Below are 17874 nucleotides of genomic sequence, written 5' to 3'. Positions count from 1 at the left end.
ATGGCTCCCAGATGGGTGGAGCCAGATGCGGAGTCCCCAGGGTTCCAAGCCCGGTCTTAAAGGGGACATCACCTTACATGATGATAAAGCAGTAACCGTTCATCACAGTTTGCGATCTAACCGGCCCGCTCCTGTTGGCGAAATCAGGATCTTGCCGTGGCGAGAAACCAATTATCATTACTTAAAGCCAATTAACGGGAACGTCCCACTATCTAACAGCCTCCCGTGATGGAGAATGGTTGTCTCGGCGCCCGTGGGTCCATCATGCCACCCCCTGAATCGTATGTACCAAAATCGGGGGCAGCCCTAGTTGAAGGGTGGGTCAGTAAATTTGCAGACGATACGAAGATTGGTGGAGTTGTGGATAGTGAGGAGGGCTGTTGTTGGCTGCAAAGAGACATAGATAGGATGCAGAGCTGGGCTGAGAAGTGGCAGATGATAAAATTTTAAAAATGAAAATCGCTTATTGTCGCAAGTAGACTTCAAATGAAGTTACTGTGAAAAGCCCCTAGTCGCCACATTCCGGCGCCTGTTCGGGGACGCTGTTACGGGAAGATGGAGTTTAACCCTGAAAAGTGTGAGGTTGTCCATTTTGGAAGGACAAATATTGGCCACGCTAAATTGACCTTTGTGTCCAAAAAGGTTAGGTGGGATTACAGGGATAGGGTGGAGATGTGGGGTGTTCTTTCCAAGGGTCGGTGCAGACTCGATGGGCCGAATGGCCTCCTTCTGCACTGTAAATTCAATAATAATCTCTGATTAATCTAGGACAAAGGTTCGACACAACATCGTGGGCCGAAGGGCCTGTTCTGTGCTGTATTTTACTATGCTCTATGTTCTGCCTGTCTGTCCCACCAACCACTCATATCTCCCAGTGACCGTGGAGCCTCTGGCCACGCGGCTGAAGGCTGTTGCTCATAGCGAATTGACAATCGTAGTTAAGTGAGCACTTCACACCTCCCAGATGGATTCTTGTGTGTAGGTGTGCCATGTAGCATCGGAGAGATGTTGCCGGGTATCCCAACCAGACTGTGATACTTGGACACTGTGCCTGAACACGGCAGGAAGCAAAAACATGGATGCAGCAGCCAACATCCGAACACCCAAATAATATAAACTCTGACATGGATCAGGCCCAACAAGATAAGCGGGTAGCAGGATTCTCTGCCATCGAGAGGATGCCCCAGGATCAGGAGGTTATAGATGGCATACATGGCGCCTTGTGCACATCAGGCCATTAGGGAGTACCCTACATCAACAGGGAGGGGTCCCACTTCCTTAACGTACAGCTCGTGTGTGACCGCCACCTCAAGATCATGCATGTGTGTGCATGATTCCCAGGGAATGTGCATGGCAGCTGTATCCTGGGGCAGTCGGACATACCCGGCCTCTTCAAGGACCACCCCAGGCTGGCCGTTTGGCTCTTGGGGGACTAAGGGGTACCCACTGAGGAGCTTACTAATGATGTCAGTACGGAGATCGGTGACCGATGCGGGGACCCGGTACAACGAGGCCAATGAGTCCATCGACCTGCTCAGAATGCGTTTCTGACGCCTTGACCACTCTGGTGGTGCACAGTACACATCCCAGAGGGTTGCCCGCTTCGTGGTGGTCTGCTATGCCCTCCACAACCTGGCACAGCAGCGGGCAATGTGCTGGAAGTGGAGGGGAAGAACAAAGAAATGTACAGCACAGGAACAGGCCCTTCGGCCCTCCAAGCCCGTGCCGACCATGCTGCCCGACTAAACTACAATCTTCTACACTTCCTGGGTCCGTATCCTTCCATTCCCATCCTATTCATATATGCTGCTACCTCCGACAAGGAGGCACCGGACCAAAAGGGGCTGGAGGACAAGCCTGCGGATGGAGGACAAGCAGCAGTAGTGAGGGTCCAGCGAGCCTGGAGGGCCAGGGAAGCCCTTATCCTCACCTGCTTCACATGGTTCGTCCGTCATCTCCCGTCATCACCCTCACGTTTCAGATGAAAGTGCCAGAGACGTCATATTTCTCAGGTGCAAAGTTTTTTAACGCTGTACATATGTGCCCCCAACTGCTCCTTGCCCTGATGGTGCTGCTGCCCCTTCCCAAACCCTCCCACCACAATCTTTCCCCCCACCCCCTCCTCCCAGTGCCCTCTCAGTGCTCCTCGACCTACCTTCCGTGCTCTACCAATGTGTCTAGGTGTGTCCCCAGGAGGTAGCCTGCTGCTTACAGCGTCCCATGGTCTTCGATGCCCTTGCCGGGGTCCTTGGAGCCGGGGCGGGGGGGAAACCACCCTTGATGTATCGGCACCGTTAGATGGAGATCCTGCGGGATAACGAACATGTGGTCAGTGGGAGGGATGCATCATTCTGTATGGCTTTAACAACCCGTGTGACCGGTCATCTGGTTGTGCGGTGGATTCTCACCTCTGCCCTGTACGCCAACCTCTATGTCGGTGACCGATCTGTCCTCGACCACCACCACAACCTCCAAGGTCCATTCCCAGGAGAGGGTGAGGACTCTGATGTCTGGAACTCTGCCGCCCATCAGGGACCTCTTCCGTCTGCTGTGGACCGCGTTTACCTGTATGAGCCACACACTTCATTCATCGCGGAGGGTGCGAGTGGTGCCATGGGGTTATGAGGGGGTGGCCGGTATAGAGGGATGGGCAGGGTTGGGGGTTAGGTGTATGGGGGGGCAATGTGTGAGGCACTGCTGGACACGGGTGGGCCAGAGCACGGTAGGGTGCTGGGTAGGGGCAGTGTCAGCTAGGGGTTAGGGTTAGGGCCAGGTAGCCAGGTTGGGAGGGCTGGCTGGTGGTTGGGCTGGCAAGGCCAATGGCAACCTGCCCGTCTGGCCCAGTGGAGGACGTTGATCGCTGGGCTCGTATGGCGCTGGGTGACGGTCCTCCTGGTGACGCTCCCTGAGCTGACCACTGCTACCACTTCCTCCCAGGCGACACGTGGCTGACCCTCCAAGCACCTTGGGAGAACAGGGCATCTTGTCTGGACTCGACTGCGTCCACTAATCCAACCAGAACAGCACCCCCAAATCATGGGCTGGTCTCCTTGGTGGCATGGCTGAGAGCTGTGTCGGGTTTACACTGTGCGATCGGTTTAAGTGATGCTCCATGGTGTTGGCAGAGTGCTGGCGGCATGGTCCTGCGAATCAGCCGATGGGACCATCATTTGCTACATGGAGCCCCTGGGGCCTCGCTAATTGGACCAATTAACTTTTTTGGTAACGGCCTCGCTGGGTGAGCGTCGGGAGGTTCGCTGCAGTTCCTGCTCGCTACCAGAATGAAAAATGTTTCCACTAAAACGGGCCCAATATTTCTACTTAACCTTGTGTGCTATCCTATACTGCCAGGTAAAATTCTACTGCATTGTTAAGAGTCTGGGTGTGGCGGACATCCGGTGGCGACTATGCTGTGAACAGTTGCACATTTAGCAGCTCCCGCTCTTGGTGGTTTTTGATGGCTTTTAAGCTGTATTTTCACGGAAAGCTTTTCTAACATAAGTGGATAAAAGTGAGAGGATGAAAAGGCGACCTCTATTCTATGGAATTACACTCAAAAAATAATCGTAAAAGAAGGAATCAAAAGTTGGTTGGAAGTGAGGAGCTGAGCATGGTGGCTGCAATGGCAGAGAAGCGAGGTCCGGCCCCACCGGCTCAATGGTCGACAGACCAGTTAGTTACATACCTGGATGAGAAGATCGCTCGGCACCGTAAGGACTGTGCGGAGGTCCTGACCAAAGTGGTTGCCTTGATTAAGGAGGCAGCCGACCGGATGGAGGTGACGGTGAAAACCCAGGGACAGTCGATCCAAAAGCTGCAGGAGCAGGCGACGGAGCAAGAGGAGCAGTCCACTGGGATGGCACTACAAATTGGTATTTTACAAGATCGGCAAAAGCAGCTGCTGGAAAAGGTGGAGGACCTGGTGAATTGTTCCCGCAGGCAGAACGTTCAGATCATCGGTATCCCGGAGGGAAAGGGAGGATCGGATGCCGGTGCATATGTTGTGAGGATGTTCGAGAAAATTATGGGGGCAGAGGCATTCGACAGGCCGTTGGAGGTGGACCGGGCTCACACGGCACTTATGCGCAAGCCCCAGGGTCGTGAGCCCCCGAGGACATTGGTGGTGAGGCTACACCGATTCCTGGACAAGGAACACATCATGAGATGAGCCAGGGAGACCAAACGGTTCGTATGGGAAGAAGCCAAGTTCTGGGTTTACCAGGACTTGGGAGCAGAACTTGCTAAGAGGAGGGCGAGTTCCAATAAAAAAATTTTTAAAAAATATATGTTTTTATTAAGAATTTTTCAACGGACTTCCGGGTGCGGCTATGCAGAGCTAGGTCGCATATTCGGCAGCTCCTGCTTGGAACGGACTTTTGGGCTCTTTTACAGGGCCCCCACGGCATTTGTTTGACATTTCCCGGTGTGGGAAGAAGGCGGCAATATTCCCCCGACAGTGTCCCCCAGGAAGGGTATGTCTCTTGGTTGCCAGACACACGCAGAAACAGTGAAAGATTTGGCTGCAACTACAGGATAAACAGGGCCTCTTCCAGCATGCAGGCGGGGGAAGGGCAAGCTTAAAGCTGCAAGCTGACCTGAGGGCCTTTATCAAAGGTGAATTCTAGCAGCAGAGGGAACAACTGTGAAAAGACCTCATCAAGGCCACTGAAGGGACTTCCGGTTGCGGTGATGCCTAGCTAGCCGCACGCTTCGGCGGCTCCAGCTCCGACGGACCTTCGGGCTCTTTTAAGAGCCTCAACGGGGAATTTTTCGACGACGCAACCCGGTGTGGGGCGTGTGAGAAGGGAGTCCCCCCCAAACGAAGGAGGAAAAAACCGGCGGCGGCGGCTGCAGCGCGAGGAATCGTCGACCAAAGGGTCAGAAAGAGAGAAGTACAAGATGGCGGCGGAGAAAGCGCAGGCGACATGGGGGCCTGAGCATGAAATTGTGAGACGGTGCGTGGAGCTGCTGAAGAGGGAGGTGCTGACCCCGTTGCTACAGGCAATTGAGGGGCTCAAGGAGACATTAAAGACCCAGGAGACAGAGCTCCGTGTGGTGGAGCAGAAGGTGACAGATATTGAGGACGAGATCCTGGGCCTGGCGGTTAAGACACAGACGCACGAGGCACTTCATAAAAAGTGTACTGAAAGGATCGAAGCCCTAGAAAATGGAGCGCGAAGGAAGAACCTTCGGATACTGGGTCTCCCTGAGGGTGTGGAAGGAGTGGACTGTGGAGCGTACGCAAGTACGATGCTGAGCTCACTGATGGGTGCTGAGGCCCCTACGGGCCCCTTGGAGGTGGAGTGGGCAAATCTGATTCCGGCGAGAAGACCAAAAGCGGGAGAACCACCCAGGGCGATAATCGTGCGATTTTACCGCCTTAAGGATAGAGAAGAGGTCCTGAGATGGGCTAAAAAGGTGCGGAGTAGCAGATGGGAGAATGCAGTGGTACGGGTATACCAGGATTGGAGTGCGGAGGTGGCGAGAAGGAGGGCGAGCTTCAACCGAGCCAAAGAGGTGTTGCATAAAAGGAAGGTGAAGTTCGGGATGCTGCAGCCGGCAAGACTATGGGTCACGTATCAGGAGAGACACCATTATTTCGAGACGGCGGAGGAAGCATGGACCTTCATCAAAGAAGAGAAATTGGATCGGAACTGAGGGACTGATGCTGCAGGAAATGTTATTGTTAATGTTACGGTGGAAGTTAATTGAGAAGTAAACAGGGAAGGGGGGAGACATTGGGGAAATGTGGGCGCCGGTGAGGGGGGAAAGACGGGACATAGTTGGAGAATGGGGAAGGGGAGGGGGAGGGGAAAGGGAGCTGCGCCATAAGAGGCGGGTCAGGTAAAGGGATGTTCCCGCACCAGAAAGAATAAGGCGGGAAGACAGGCGCAAGGCGGATGGGAGTTCCCCACATGGGGAGGTCGAGGAGTGAGCAGGAGTAGCCGGGGTCAGTTGAAGTCAGCTGACTTACGGAAGTAATATGGGGGGAGCAATCAAGCTAGAAAGAGATCTAGCGGGGAGGGGAGGAGGGAGGGAGAAGGGGGGGGGGGGACAACTGGGTTGCTGCTGCGGAAATCCAAAAGGAAATGGCTAAAGAGTGGGTGGGCGGGGATGGTGTGCGACGCTGGGGGAGCGAGCGGGAGCGCGGAGGCGGGATATGGGACTGGCCTAGAGAAGGTAATGGCTAGTCGACACGGGAGGGGGGCAGGTAGCCCCCTAGTGAGGCTGATCACGTGGAACGTGAGAGGCCTGAACGGACCGATAAAAAGGGCCCGAGTGCTCGCGCATTTGAAAGGACTAAGGGCAGACGTGGTTATGCTCCAAGAGACGCACCTAAAGGTGGCGGACCAAGTTAGGCTAAGGAAAGGATGGGTGGGACAGGTGTTCCACTCAGGACTGGACGCAAAGAATAGAGGGGTGGCCATTTTGGTGGGGAAACAGGTCGCATTTGAAGCAAAGAACATCGTAGCAGATAGCGGAGGTAGATATGTAATGGTGAGTGGCAGGCTGGAGGGAATGGAGGTCGTGTTGGTTAACGTGTATGCCCCAAACTGGGACGATGCGGGATTTATGAGACGGATGCTGGGGCGTATACCGGACCTGGAGGTAGGAAACTTGATTTTAGGAGGGGACTTTAATACGGTGCTGGACCCGGGGCTAGATAGATCCAGCTCAAGGACCGGAAGAAGGCCGGCAGCGGCCAAGGTACTTAAGGGGTTTATGGACCAAATGGGGGGAGTGGATCCATGGCGATTTCTTAGACCTAGGGCTAGGGAGTATTCCTTCTTCTCCCATGTCCATAAAGTGTACTCCCGGATAGATTTTTTTGTTTTGGGAAGGTCGTTGATCTCTAGGGTGGAAGAAGCTGAGTACTCAGCCATAGCGGTTTCGGATCATGCCCCACATTGGGTGGACCTGGAATTAGGAGAGGAAAGGGAGCAGAGAACACTCTGGCGATTAGATGTGGGACTGATGGCGGATGAGGGAGTGTGTGCAAGAGTGCGGGGGTGTATTGAGAGATACCTGGAGGTCAATGACGACGGCGAGGTCCCTGTGGGAGTGGTATGGGAAGCACTAAAAGCGGTGGTCAGAGGAGAGCTGATCTCCATTGGGGCCCACAAAAGGAAAACAGAGGCCAAGGAAAGGGAAAGATTACTGGGGGAGATTTTAAGGGTGGATAGGGAATTTGCAGAGACCCCGGAGGAGGAATTGTACAGGGAGAGGAGACGACTCCAGGCGGAATTTGACCTTCTGACCACCAGAAAGGCGGAGGTACTGTGGAGGAAGGCACAGGGGAGGAGGTATGAATATGGGGAAAAGGCGAGTCGCCTGTTGGCTCATCAATTGCGAAAGAGGGCAGCAGCGAGGGAAATAGGAGGAATTAGAGACGAAAGGGGAGACACGGTGCGAAGGGCAGGAAAGATAAATGAGGTGTTCAAGACCTTCTATGAGGAACTGTATAGGTCTCAACCCCCAGAGGGAGAGGAGGGGATGCGGCAGTTCCTGGACCAATTGAGGTTCCCGAAAGTGGAGGAGCGGGGGGTGGTAGGCCTGGGGGCACCGATTGGGGTGGACGAGGTTATTAAGGGACTGGGAAGCATGCAAGCAGGGAAGGCCCCAGGACCAGACGGGTTCCCGGTGGAGTATTACAGAAAATATGTGGACTTGTTGGCCCCGTTGATGGTGAGGACGTTCAATGAGGCCAGGAAAGGGGGGACTCTACCCCCGACGATGTCGGAGGCGACGATATCGTTAATTTTGAAGCGGGATAAAGATCCGTTGCAGTGCGGGTCCTATAGACCCATTTCATTGTTGAACGTGGACGCCAAATTGTTGGCAAAGGTGCTGGCATCGAGGATAGAGGACTGTGTCCCGGGGGTGGTGCACGAAGATCAGACAGGGTTCGTAAAAGGGAGACAACTGAATGTTAACGTGCGACGACTATTAGGGGTGATAATGATGCCCCCAGTGGAGGGGGAGGCAGAGATAGTGGCGGCAATGGACGCAGAGAAGGCATTTGATAGGGTGGAGTGGGAGTATTTATGGGAAGTGTTAAGGAGGTTTGGGTTTGGGAACGGGTTTATTAGCTGGGTTAGACTTCTTTATGGGGCTCCAACGGCAAGCGTAGTTACAGGTCGACATAGATCGGAGTATTTCCGACTATATAGGGGAACAAGACAGGGATGCCCGCTGTCTCCATTGTTGTTCGCGTTGGCAATTGAACCTCTGGCCATGGCGTTGAGAGACTCCAGGAAATGGAGAGGGGTGATTAGAGGGGGAGAAGAACACCGAGTCTCGTTATATGCGGATGACCTATTGTTATACGTGTCGGACCCAGCGGGGGGAATGATAGAGGTTATGCGAATTTTGAGGGGGTTCGGGGATTTCTCGGGGTATAGGCTAAACATGGGAAAGAGTGAATTATTTGTGATACATCCAGGGGACCAGAGTAGAGAGATAGAAGGCTTGCCTCTAAGGAAAGTGGAAAGAAACTTCCGATACCTGGGGATTCAGATCGCTAGGAGCTGGGGAACCTTGCACAGACTTAATCTGACACGGTTGGTAGAACAAATGGAGGAGGACTTCAAGAGGTGGGACATGCAGCCTCTATCGCTGGCGGGCAGGGTGCAAGCAATTAAGATGATGGTCCTCCCGAGGTTCTTATTTGTATTTCAATGTCTCCCTATACTAATCACTAAGACCTTTTTTAATAAAATAGACAGGAGCATCACGAGCTTCGTGTGGGCAGGGAAAGTTCCGAGAGTAAGGAGGGGGTTCCTTCAGCGTAGTAGGGACAGAGGAGGATTGGCACTACCGAACTTGGGCGATTACTATTGGGCCGCCAATGTGGCAATGATACGTAAATGGATGATGGAGGGTGAGGGAGCGGCGTGGGAAAGACTGGAGAGAAAGTCCTGTAAAGGGACGAGTTTAGAGGCGCTGGTGACGGCGCCGCTACCGATCTCACCTAAAAAGTTTACCACGAACCCGGTGGTGGCGGCAACATTGAATATCTGGGGACAGTGGAGGCGACAGAGAGGGGTGCGGGGAGCCCTGGTGGGGTCCCCAATCAGGAACAACCATAGGTTCGCCCCAGGAAGAATGGATGGAGGATTTCAGAGCTGGTTCCAGTTGGGAATTAGGAGGGTGGGAGATTTATTTATAGATGGGACTTTTGCGAGCTTGGGAGCATTGGAGGAAAAGTATAAGTTGCCCCGGGGAAACTTCTTGAGATATATGCAGGTGAGGGCATTTACTAGACAACAGGTGAGGGAATTTCCATTGCTCCCGACACAGGGGATACAGGACAGGGTGCTTTCAGGGGTGTGGGTCGGAGAGGGCAAGGTGTCAGAGATTTACCGAGAGATGAGGGAAGAGGGGGAGGAGTCGGTGGGCGAACTAAAAGGAAAGTGGGAAGAAGAACTAGGGGAGGAGATAGAGGAGGGTATGTGGGCTGATGCCCTAAGCAGGGTAAATTCCTCTTCCTCATGCGCCAGGCTTAGCCTGATTCAATTTAAGGTGCTACATAGAGCACACATAACGGGAGCAAGATTGAGCAGGTTCTTTGGAGTGGAGGACAAATGTGGGAGGTGTGGCGGGAGCCCGGCAAACCACGCACATATGTTTTGGGCATGCCCGGCACTGGAAGGGTATTGGAAGGGAGTGACGGGAGTGATTTCGCGGGTGGTGAAGGCCCGGGTCAAACCAGGCTGGGGGTTAGCTCTATTTGGAGTTGCGGAAGAGCCGGGAGTGCAGGAGGCGAAAGAGGCCGACGTTGTGGCCTTTGCGTCCCTAGTAGCCCGGCGCAGGATCCTGCTCATGTGGAAGGAGGCGAAACCCCCCGGACTGGAGGCCTGGGTAAATGATATGGCGGGGTTCATTAAACTGGAGCAGATAAAGTTTGCCCTGAGAGGATCGGCTCAAGGGTTCACCAGGCGGTGGCAGCCATTTCTCGACTACCTAGGGGAATGTTAGAGGGAAGACAGATGACCAGCAGCAGCAACCCAGGGGGAGGGGGGGGGGGGGGGGGAGGGGGGGTTTAGTTTAGGTCAAAGATAAAGGGGTTTTGTTACTTGTGTATTGTTTAAAATTTCTGTATTGTTATTGTTGCGTTTGCTTTGTAAGAGGGGAAAAATTGTTGTTTGGGAAAAAATTTTCAATAAAACATTTATAAAAAAAAAAAAAAAGAATTTTTCAACAATATTTTCCACCATACAAACCGTTACAAAGAAAAAGAACAAGAAAGAAAGCTCGCGTAGCAAGACATGAACATGGCAAGTCAATAAGATACAGAACTTTGTACATTGGATTCTTCCTGTACATGTCAGTTTCCGGATCATTCATGTGTTTTCTTGCTCAAATGCTCCCAGAGAAACCTCCCATCCCCTCCCACCCCCCCACGAACGATGTCCCCCCCCCTCCCCACCTGGGTTGCTGTTGCTGCTGTCCGACCTTCATCTAACGCTCAGCGAGATGGTCTAGGAATGGTTGCCACCGCCTGTAGAACCCCTGCGCAGACCCTCTCAAGGCAAACTTTATCCTCTCCAACTTGATAAACCCTGTCATATCATTTATCCAGGCCTCCACGAGTTTCAATAAAGTTAAAACGACGCTGTATGCGAAGAGAATAAAATTTGGACTTCTCTACCCGGCTCATCTTTGGGTAACCTACGAGGAATGGGAACTGTATTTTGGCTCGCCAGAAGAAGTAGCGGGCTTTATGAAAGACAACAACCTGGGGGACCCATAAGGACTTAATAAAAAGAGAAAACTGTTCGGTAGCGATTTACATCAAAAAGTTCTGTGCTGCACTGTAACTTGAGTTGCGAGGACCGGGAAGAGAAGGGGGGATTGTTCTTTCTTTTTGAGTTACCTCTGTTTGACCTTTCAGTGTATGTGTTAAGATACAGTTTCTTCCTTTTTGCTTGTGTTTGTAAAAAAAAAGGGAAAATAATAATAAAGGAAAAAAAAAAAGAATGGGGGGAGAAGAAGAGTTTTCAAATTAAGATGGTTGAGGAGGGAAAGACATCTGTTCGAGTTTTTGCAGATATAATTTTTTCTGTCTCCATTTTTTCTGATTGTTTACACTTCTACTGTTTGGGGCTCTGTTTGAAGGTGATGGGATTGATAAGATGTTGTAAAGGGGGAGGGGTGGGCTATTGAGTTTGGGCCTTAAGTGAAGGGTGTGTTTGCTTTTTGCCTCGGTGCTATTGTTCTGAAAACATACGTTAAGAGCTGGGCAGCCGGTAGACTTTTAGGCTTCGGGGTGGCGCTACAAGGTTAGCTGGTAAGGCTAACTCACGGAAGCGAAGTGGGGGGTGAGCAAGAGCCCCCCCCCCCCGCGACCAGACAGGTTATGTGAAATGTTTGTGGCCTGAATGTGTCGGTCAAGATGGCCCGTTTGTTCACACACTTCAGACAGTTAAAGGCGGACGTGGCCATGTTGCAGGAGACACAATTGAAGCTGGGGGATCAATTTAGACTGAAAAAGGGACGGGTCAGACAGGTGTTTAATTCAGGATTGGACTTCCAAACAAGAGTAAAGAATATTAATTCTACTCCCATGTTCACAAGGTGTACTCCGGGATCGATTTTTTAATATTGGACAAAACATTATTAGCGGGGGTAGTGGACACAGAGTATTCAGCAATTGTAGTATGCGACCATGCGCCACATTGGCTAGACCTACAGGTGAACACGGGAAACTCTCAGCGCTCACAGTGGAGGCTAGATGCAGGGTTGTTAGCAGATGATAAGATATGTGAGGGAGTTAATTCGGGGGTATATAAGCACCAACGACACGGGAGAGACAGCGGCTGGGGTGGTGTGGGAGGCATTGAAAGCGGTCATCAGAGGGGAATATATTTCGATTCGGGCCCAGAGGGAGAGGGCTGAACGGGCGGAGCTTGATAGGCTAGTAGGAGAAATCTTGCGTGTGGATAGGAGATATGCAGAGTTCCCGAATGAGGAGTTCCTGAAGGAACACCAGAGGCTTCAAATGGATTTTGGGCTCCTTTCCTCAGGCAAGGCGGAGGGACAGCTGAGGAGGGTAAAAGGGGCAGTATACGAATATGGGGAGAAAGCTAGTAGGATGTTGGCGCACCAGCTGAGGAAGCAGGAGACGGCAAGAGAGATAGGGAAAATTAAGGATGTGAGGGGGACAGTAGTGAGGAACCCGGGGGCGGTTAATGGCGTGTTCTGTGAATTTTATAGTCATTTATACGAGTCTGAACCCCCTGGGGGCGGGGGGGGGAGGAGGGAATGAACCAATTCCTGGGGAGGCTAGGGTTCCCGAAGGTAGATGAGGAGCTGGTGGAAGTCTTGGGGGGCCCACTTGGGCTCGGTGAAGTGATAGACGGATTGGGGGCAATGCAAACGGGTAAGGCTCCGGGACCTGACGGATTCCCAGTGGAATTCTACAAAATGTTTTCGGGGCTAGTGGGACCGCTGTTCATCAAGGCTTTCAATGAATCCAAGGAGTTAGGAATGCTTCGCTCCACGCTATCACAGGCATCAGTCTCTCTCATTCTGAAGCGAGACAAGGACCCGGAGAGCTGTGGATCGTACAGACCAATTTCCCTATTGAATGTGAATGCTCAATTACTGGCAAAGATCTTGGCCAGAATAGAGGATTGTGTCCCGGAGGTAATAGGTGAGGATCAGACGGGGTTCGTGAAGGGCAGGCACCTGACGTCTAATATTAGGCGGCTTCTCAATGTTATGATGCCAGCCGAGGGGCGTGAGGCTGAGGTGGTAGTCGCCATGGACGCGGAGAAGGCTTTCAACCGGGTGGAGTAGAAGTACCTAAGATATCTTAGGCAGGTTCGGGTTCGGGCAGGGATTTGTGGACTGGGTCCCGCTGTTATATCAGGCCCCGGTGGCAAATGTGAGAACCAACCGAACCCGGTCAGAATATTTTAATCTCGGGAGAGGGACAAGACAGCAGTGCCCGCTCTCCCCATTACTGTTTGCCCTGGCCATAGAGCCTTTAGCAATGGCCCTTCGAGCATCGAGTGTGTGGCGGGGAATAGTGAGGGGGGTTGGAGCACAGGGCTTCTCTTTATGCGGATGACTTGCTACTTTATGTTACAGACCCGGTGGAGGGAATGATCGAAATCATGGAGGTTCTGGGAGAATTTGGGCTATTTTCAGGCTACAAGCTGCATTTTGGAAAGAGCAAGATGTTTGTGATCCAGGGGCAGGGACAGGAAAGGAGACTGAGGGCGTTACCATTTATAGTGGTGGTGGGGAATTTCAGATATTTTGGGTTTCAAGCGGCTAAAGAGAGGGGGCAGCTCCACGAGTTAAATCTAGGCAAAGCGGTCGACCAAATGAAAAGGGATTTCCACAGATGGGACATGCTCCCGGTGACGTTAGCGGGAAGGGTCCAGATGGTGAAGATGACAGTCCTCCCAAGACTGCTTTTCTTTTTTCAAAGCCTTGCGATTTCTGTCCCAAAGGCTTTTTTTAGAAAAATAAATGCGGCAATTACAGGTTTTGTATGGGCGGGGAAAACCCCGAAAGTAAAGAGGGCACTCCTGGAACGGGGCCGCGTGGAGGGGGGCCTGGCCCTCCTGAGCTTTATTAATTATTACTGGGCGGCCAACATATTGATGGTCAGGAAGTGGGTAGTGGGGCAGGGGTCGGCCTGGGAGCGAGTGGAAGCGGCATCCTGGAAGGGCACGAGTTTGGAGGCTTTACTAACGGCGCCCTGCCGTTTTCGCCGGCTCCGTACTCTACAAGCCCTGTGGTGGTGGCAGCCCTAAGGGTGTGGGGGCAATGGAGAATGCACATGTAACAATCACCGATTTATCCCGGGGAGGCTGGAAGGGGACTTCAGGAGATGGCAGCAGGCAGGGATCGAGAGATTTGGGGACTTATTTATCCAGGAGGGTTTTCCTACCTTGGTGGCACCAGAGGAGGAGTGTGAGTTACCGGGTGGGAATGGGTTTTGATATCTTCAGGTCCGGGACTTTGTCCGGAGGCAGGTTCCAAGCTTCCCTCGCCTCCCCCTGAGGGGACTACAGGACAAGGTGATGTCAAAAACTGGGGTTGGAGAAGGGAGGACTTCGGAGATATACAAGGAGTTGATGGAGTGGGAAGGGAGGTGAAGCAGAAGTGGGAAGAGGAGCTGGGAAGAGAGCTGGAAATGGAAAAGTGGGAAAAAGCCTTGAAGAGTCAATTCATCTTCGTCCTGTGCCAGACTTAGCCTGATCCAGTTCAAAGTGGTCCACAGGGCTCACATGACGGTAGCCCGAATGAGCAGGTTCTTTGAGGAAGTGGAGGATAGATGTTGGCGGTGTGGGGGTAGTCTGGCTAACCATGTGCATATGTTCTGGGCATGTCTGAAGTTGAGGGGATTCTGGCAGGGATTTGCAGACGCTATGTCAGAAATCCTGGGAGGGAGGGTAACCCCGAGTCCAGAACTGACAGTATTTGGTGTATCGGATGATCAGGGGGCCAAAGGGGTGGGAGGGAAGCCGATGTCCTGGCCTTCTCCTCCCTGGTGGAACGGAGACGGATTTTGCTGGGATGGAGGGTCTCTGAGCCCCCGAAGCCAGGAGTGTGGGTCAGCGATATGGTAGGGTTTCTCAGCCTGGAAAAAAATCAAGTTTGCCTTGAGAGGATCAACTCAAGGGGTTCGCCCAAAGATGGCAACCGTTCATCGACTTCTTCAAAGGAAATTGAACGTCAGCAGAAAGAGGGGGTGCGGGGGGGAATAGAGGGGGGAGGAAGAAAATAGGAGGTATGGTAGTGTTAAATAAGGACAGGGGACTCAGTATACGGGTAGCTAGGAAATAGGGCACGGGCAGTTGGGGACATTGTGTTTTTTTGGGGGGTTCCTTTTTTTAAATATATATATATATATATATATATATATACATATGTTGGCCCACGCAACTGTTTTAAGAAATGTTAATGTGTTAAACTGTGAAAATTTTCAATGCTTCAATAAAATATTTTCTTAAAACAACAGCGTCTGGGTGTGGATTTTGTAGCTGTTTGTTCAGATGAAAAAAAGTGATTTATTGAAAACAAATATATGTAAATTGGCTAGTCTTAGCTTATTGGATTATTTCTATCCTATCCAAAACAAAGCAAAATTATTGCAGTTTTCCATTTAGTTAGTTTGGGCAGTTCAGATTGTGTCTGTGTATGTGTGATCTATCTCATTGCTGGAAATCCTCAACACCCAAATACTGGTGGATTCACCCACCTGAAAAAGGGTCACAGAAGACATTGGAGAACAGTGGCATTTAGCGATAGAAGGAGGACTGACCTTTTAAAAGGACTATTCTTTAATTCCATGATGGGTCGTTTTTCATACCAGATAAGGCTACTTCACCAAAGACAATTTTCTTTTTAAAATGCCAATTGTTTTTTGAATCGCAGGTTCGATCTGGTGACACTGCTGCAAATATTGCTCGAGAACTTGCAGAGCAGACAAAAAACATGATTCATGCTGGCGATATTTTGTTCTCTGTAAAGCTCATGGAACAGTTGGTGAATTTGTTAAATGTGCAACTTCGTAACCTTACTCCAGGTGGAAAAGACAGTGCAGCTCGTAGCCTGAACAAGGTAGGAAATCTGTACCTTTGCTCTGGTTGTATTCACTTCTCCTCCCTTCGCTTTCTTTCTGTGATTCACGCTGAATTGGATGAGGCCACTGATACAGCAGCTGGAATGATCTAGGAAGCCTTTGTTTTTCAGAGTCACGGTCACTTCAATCTCCATAGATAAAGTGCCATTCCATGGGTTAATTGCAAAACCTTTCCAAAATGTGTTTGAACAATTCCGGCAGAATTCCTTGAAAGACATGAGGCTGGATTTTCATCCTCATGACCGGAGCGAGAATCAGGAATGTTCCCAACTCGATCCACCGGCCTTGGGGAAAGGGACCACAAGGATGGGATTTCTATTGCAGCTTTGGCATTGGTGGTGGGCACAGGCTTCAGTCAGACCAGTCAACCCTGGAGAATGTTTGAATGCAGCCACAGGGGCTATTGGGTGCCAAGACAAGCTTAAAAGACACTTCTTAATGCTGCAGGACTTCATCCCAGTTACAATAAAAACAGGAAAGCCCACCAGCCCTCAACCCTTTGCACCCCTTCACCTTCCACAAACTCCCATGCTCTACCTCACCTGCCTTCTATGATCACTCATGACACCCCCATGCCAAGGTATGCCACCACACCCACTCCCATGTCCCTCCAGCCCCATGCCAAACTATGGCACTTTAATGTCCATTCACCCACTATATCCTGAATGGAACCAATGGACCCTGTAGTCACAGGAGAAAGTGTAACAAAAGTCTTTTTTTTTAAAAGTCATTAGTTGATAACTTTCTTAAACAAATTCCTTTTACTACAGGCCAATAAAAATTTAAAATTATCCAGACCCTTTTCAGTACCAATAGTTGAAACTGTAAGCACTAAAACCTATTTATCATGTGTAAAGGCACATTGTTCAACTGACTACATAGATCAGGGAGCCAGACCTGACCTGTCAAACAAGCGGGTTTTCTCTGGAGCTCCGATGTTTTAGTACTCCAATGGATACCTGGACTCTCAGCCAAAGACACATAAAATAGAGTCATAGATGTTTACAGCATGGAAACAGGCCCTTCAGCCCAGCTTGTCCATGCCGGTGACCAGAACTGAACAGTGGTCTTACCAATGTCTTGTACAACTTCAACAAGACATCCCAACTCCTGTATTCAATATTCTGACCAATAAAACCCAGCATGCTGAATGTCTTCTTCACCACCCTGTCCACCTGCGACTCCACCTTCAAGGACTTTGAACCTGTACCCCTAGATCTCTTTGTTCTGATATTCTCCCTGACTTCCTATCATTAACTGACTAGATCCTGCCCTGATTTGATCTACCAAAATGCATCACCTCACATTTATCCAAATTAAACTCCATCTGCCATTCATCAGCCCACTGGCCCAATTGGTCAAGATCCTGTTGCAATCTTAGATTAGTTGCAATTCACTATCCACTATGCCTCCAATCTTGGTGTCATCTGCAAATTTACTAACCTACATTCTCATCCAAATCATTAATATATATAACAAATAACAGTGGACCCAGAACTGATCCCTGAGGCACACCGCTGGTCACAGGCCTCCAGTTTTATAAACAACCTCCACACCCACCCTTTGGCTTTGGTTGCCATGCCAATTTTGTATCTAATTGGCTACCTCACCCTGGATTCTGTGCGATTTAAACTTTTGCAACAACCTACTATGCAGTACCTTGTCAAAGGCTACCATAGCTTGGCTCAGAGCCCAGAAATCTATTGGCCTGTTGAAACACTTGAGCACTGCACAATTGACGGCTCTGGCTCTCTGACCTATGCTGTCAATTGGCTAGCACCGCTGCCTCACAGCACCAGGGACCCAGGTTAGATTCTGACTTTGGGTGTCTGCCTGTGTGGAGTAGGCACATTCTCTCTATGTCTGTGTGGATTTCCTCCAAGTGCTCTGGTTTCCTCCCACAGTTCAAAGGTGTGCAGGTTCGGTGGATTGTCCATAATCAATGCACAGGGTTCTGATTATAGGGCAGGGGAGCGGTTCAAGGTAGAGTGCTCTTTTGGAGGGTTGGTGCAGACTCGATGGGCCAAATAGAACATAGAACATTACAGCGCAGTACAGGCCCTTCGGCCCTCGATGTTGCACCGACCTGTGAAACCACTCTAAAGCCCATCTACACTATTCCCTTATTGTTCATATGTCTATCCAATGTCCATTTGAATGTCATTCGTGTTGGCGAGACCACTACTGTTGCAGGCAGGGCATTCCACGCCCTTACTACTCTCTGAGTAAAGAACCTACCTCTGACATCTGTCTTATATCTATCTCCCCTC

The 17874-nt window shown here is 51.0% G+C and overlaps 1 protein-coding gene across 9 annotated transcripts in view; it reads left to right on the top strand.

The window, feature by feature from the left end:
* The window catches only part of LOC140429750 (adhesion G protein-coupled receptor L3-like), a 1506492-nt gene that overhangs the window by 1242995 nt on the left and 245623 nt on the right, over positions 1-17874 (top strand). For all 9 annotated transcript variants that reach the window (XM_072517114.1, XM_072517117.1, XM_072517116.1 and 6 more), the window contains exon 9: positions 15397-15582. In XM_072517114.1, the coding sequence (XP_072373215.1) occupies positions 15397-15582 (186 nt within the window). The remainder of the gene's footprint in view (positions 1-15396; positions 15583-17874) is intronic.

This window comes from Scyliorhinus torazame, chromosome 9 (assembly GCF_047496885.1).
Source record: "Scyliorhinus torazame isolate Kashiwa2021f chromosome 9, sScyTor2.1, whole genome shotgun sequence".
NCBI classification, from domain to species: Eukaryota; Metazoa; Chordata; class Chondrichthyes; order Carcharhiniformes; family Scyliorhinidae; genus Scyliorhinus; species Scyliorhinus torazame.
This window is presented reverse-complemented; position numbering and strand designations above follow the sequence as displayed.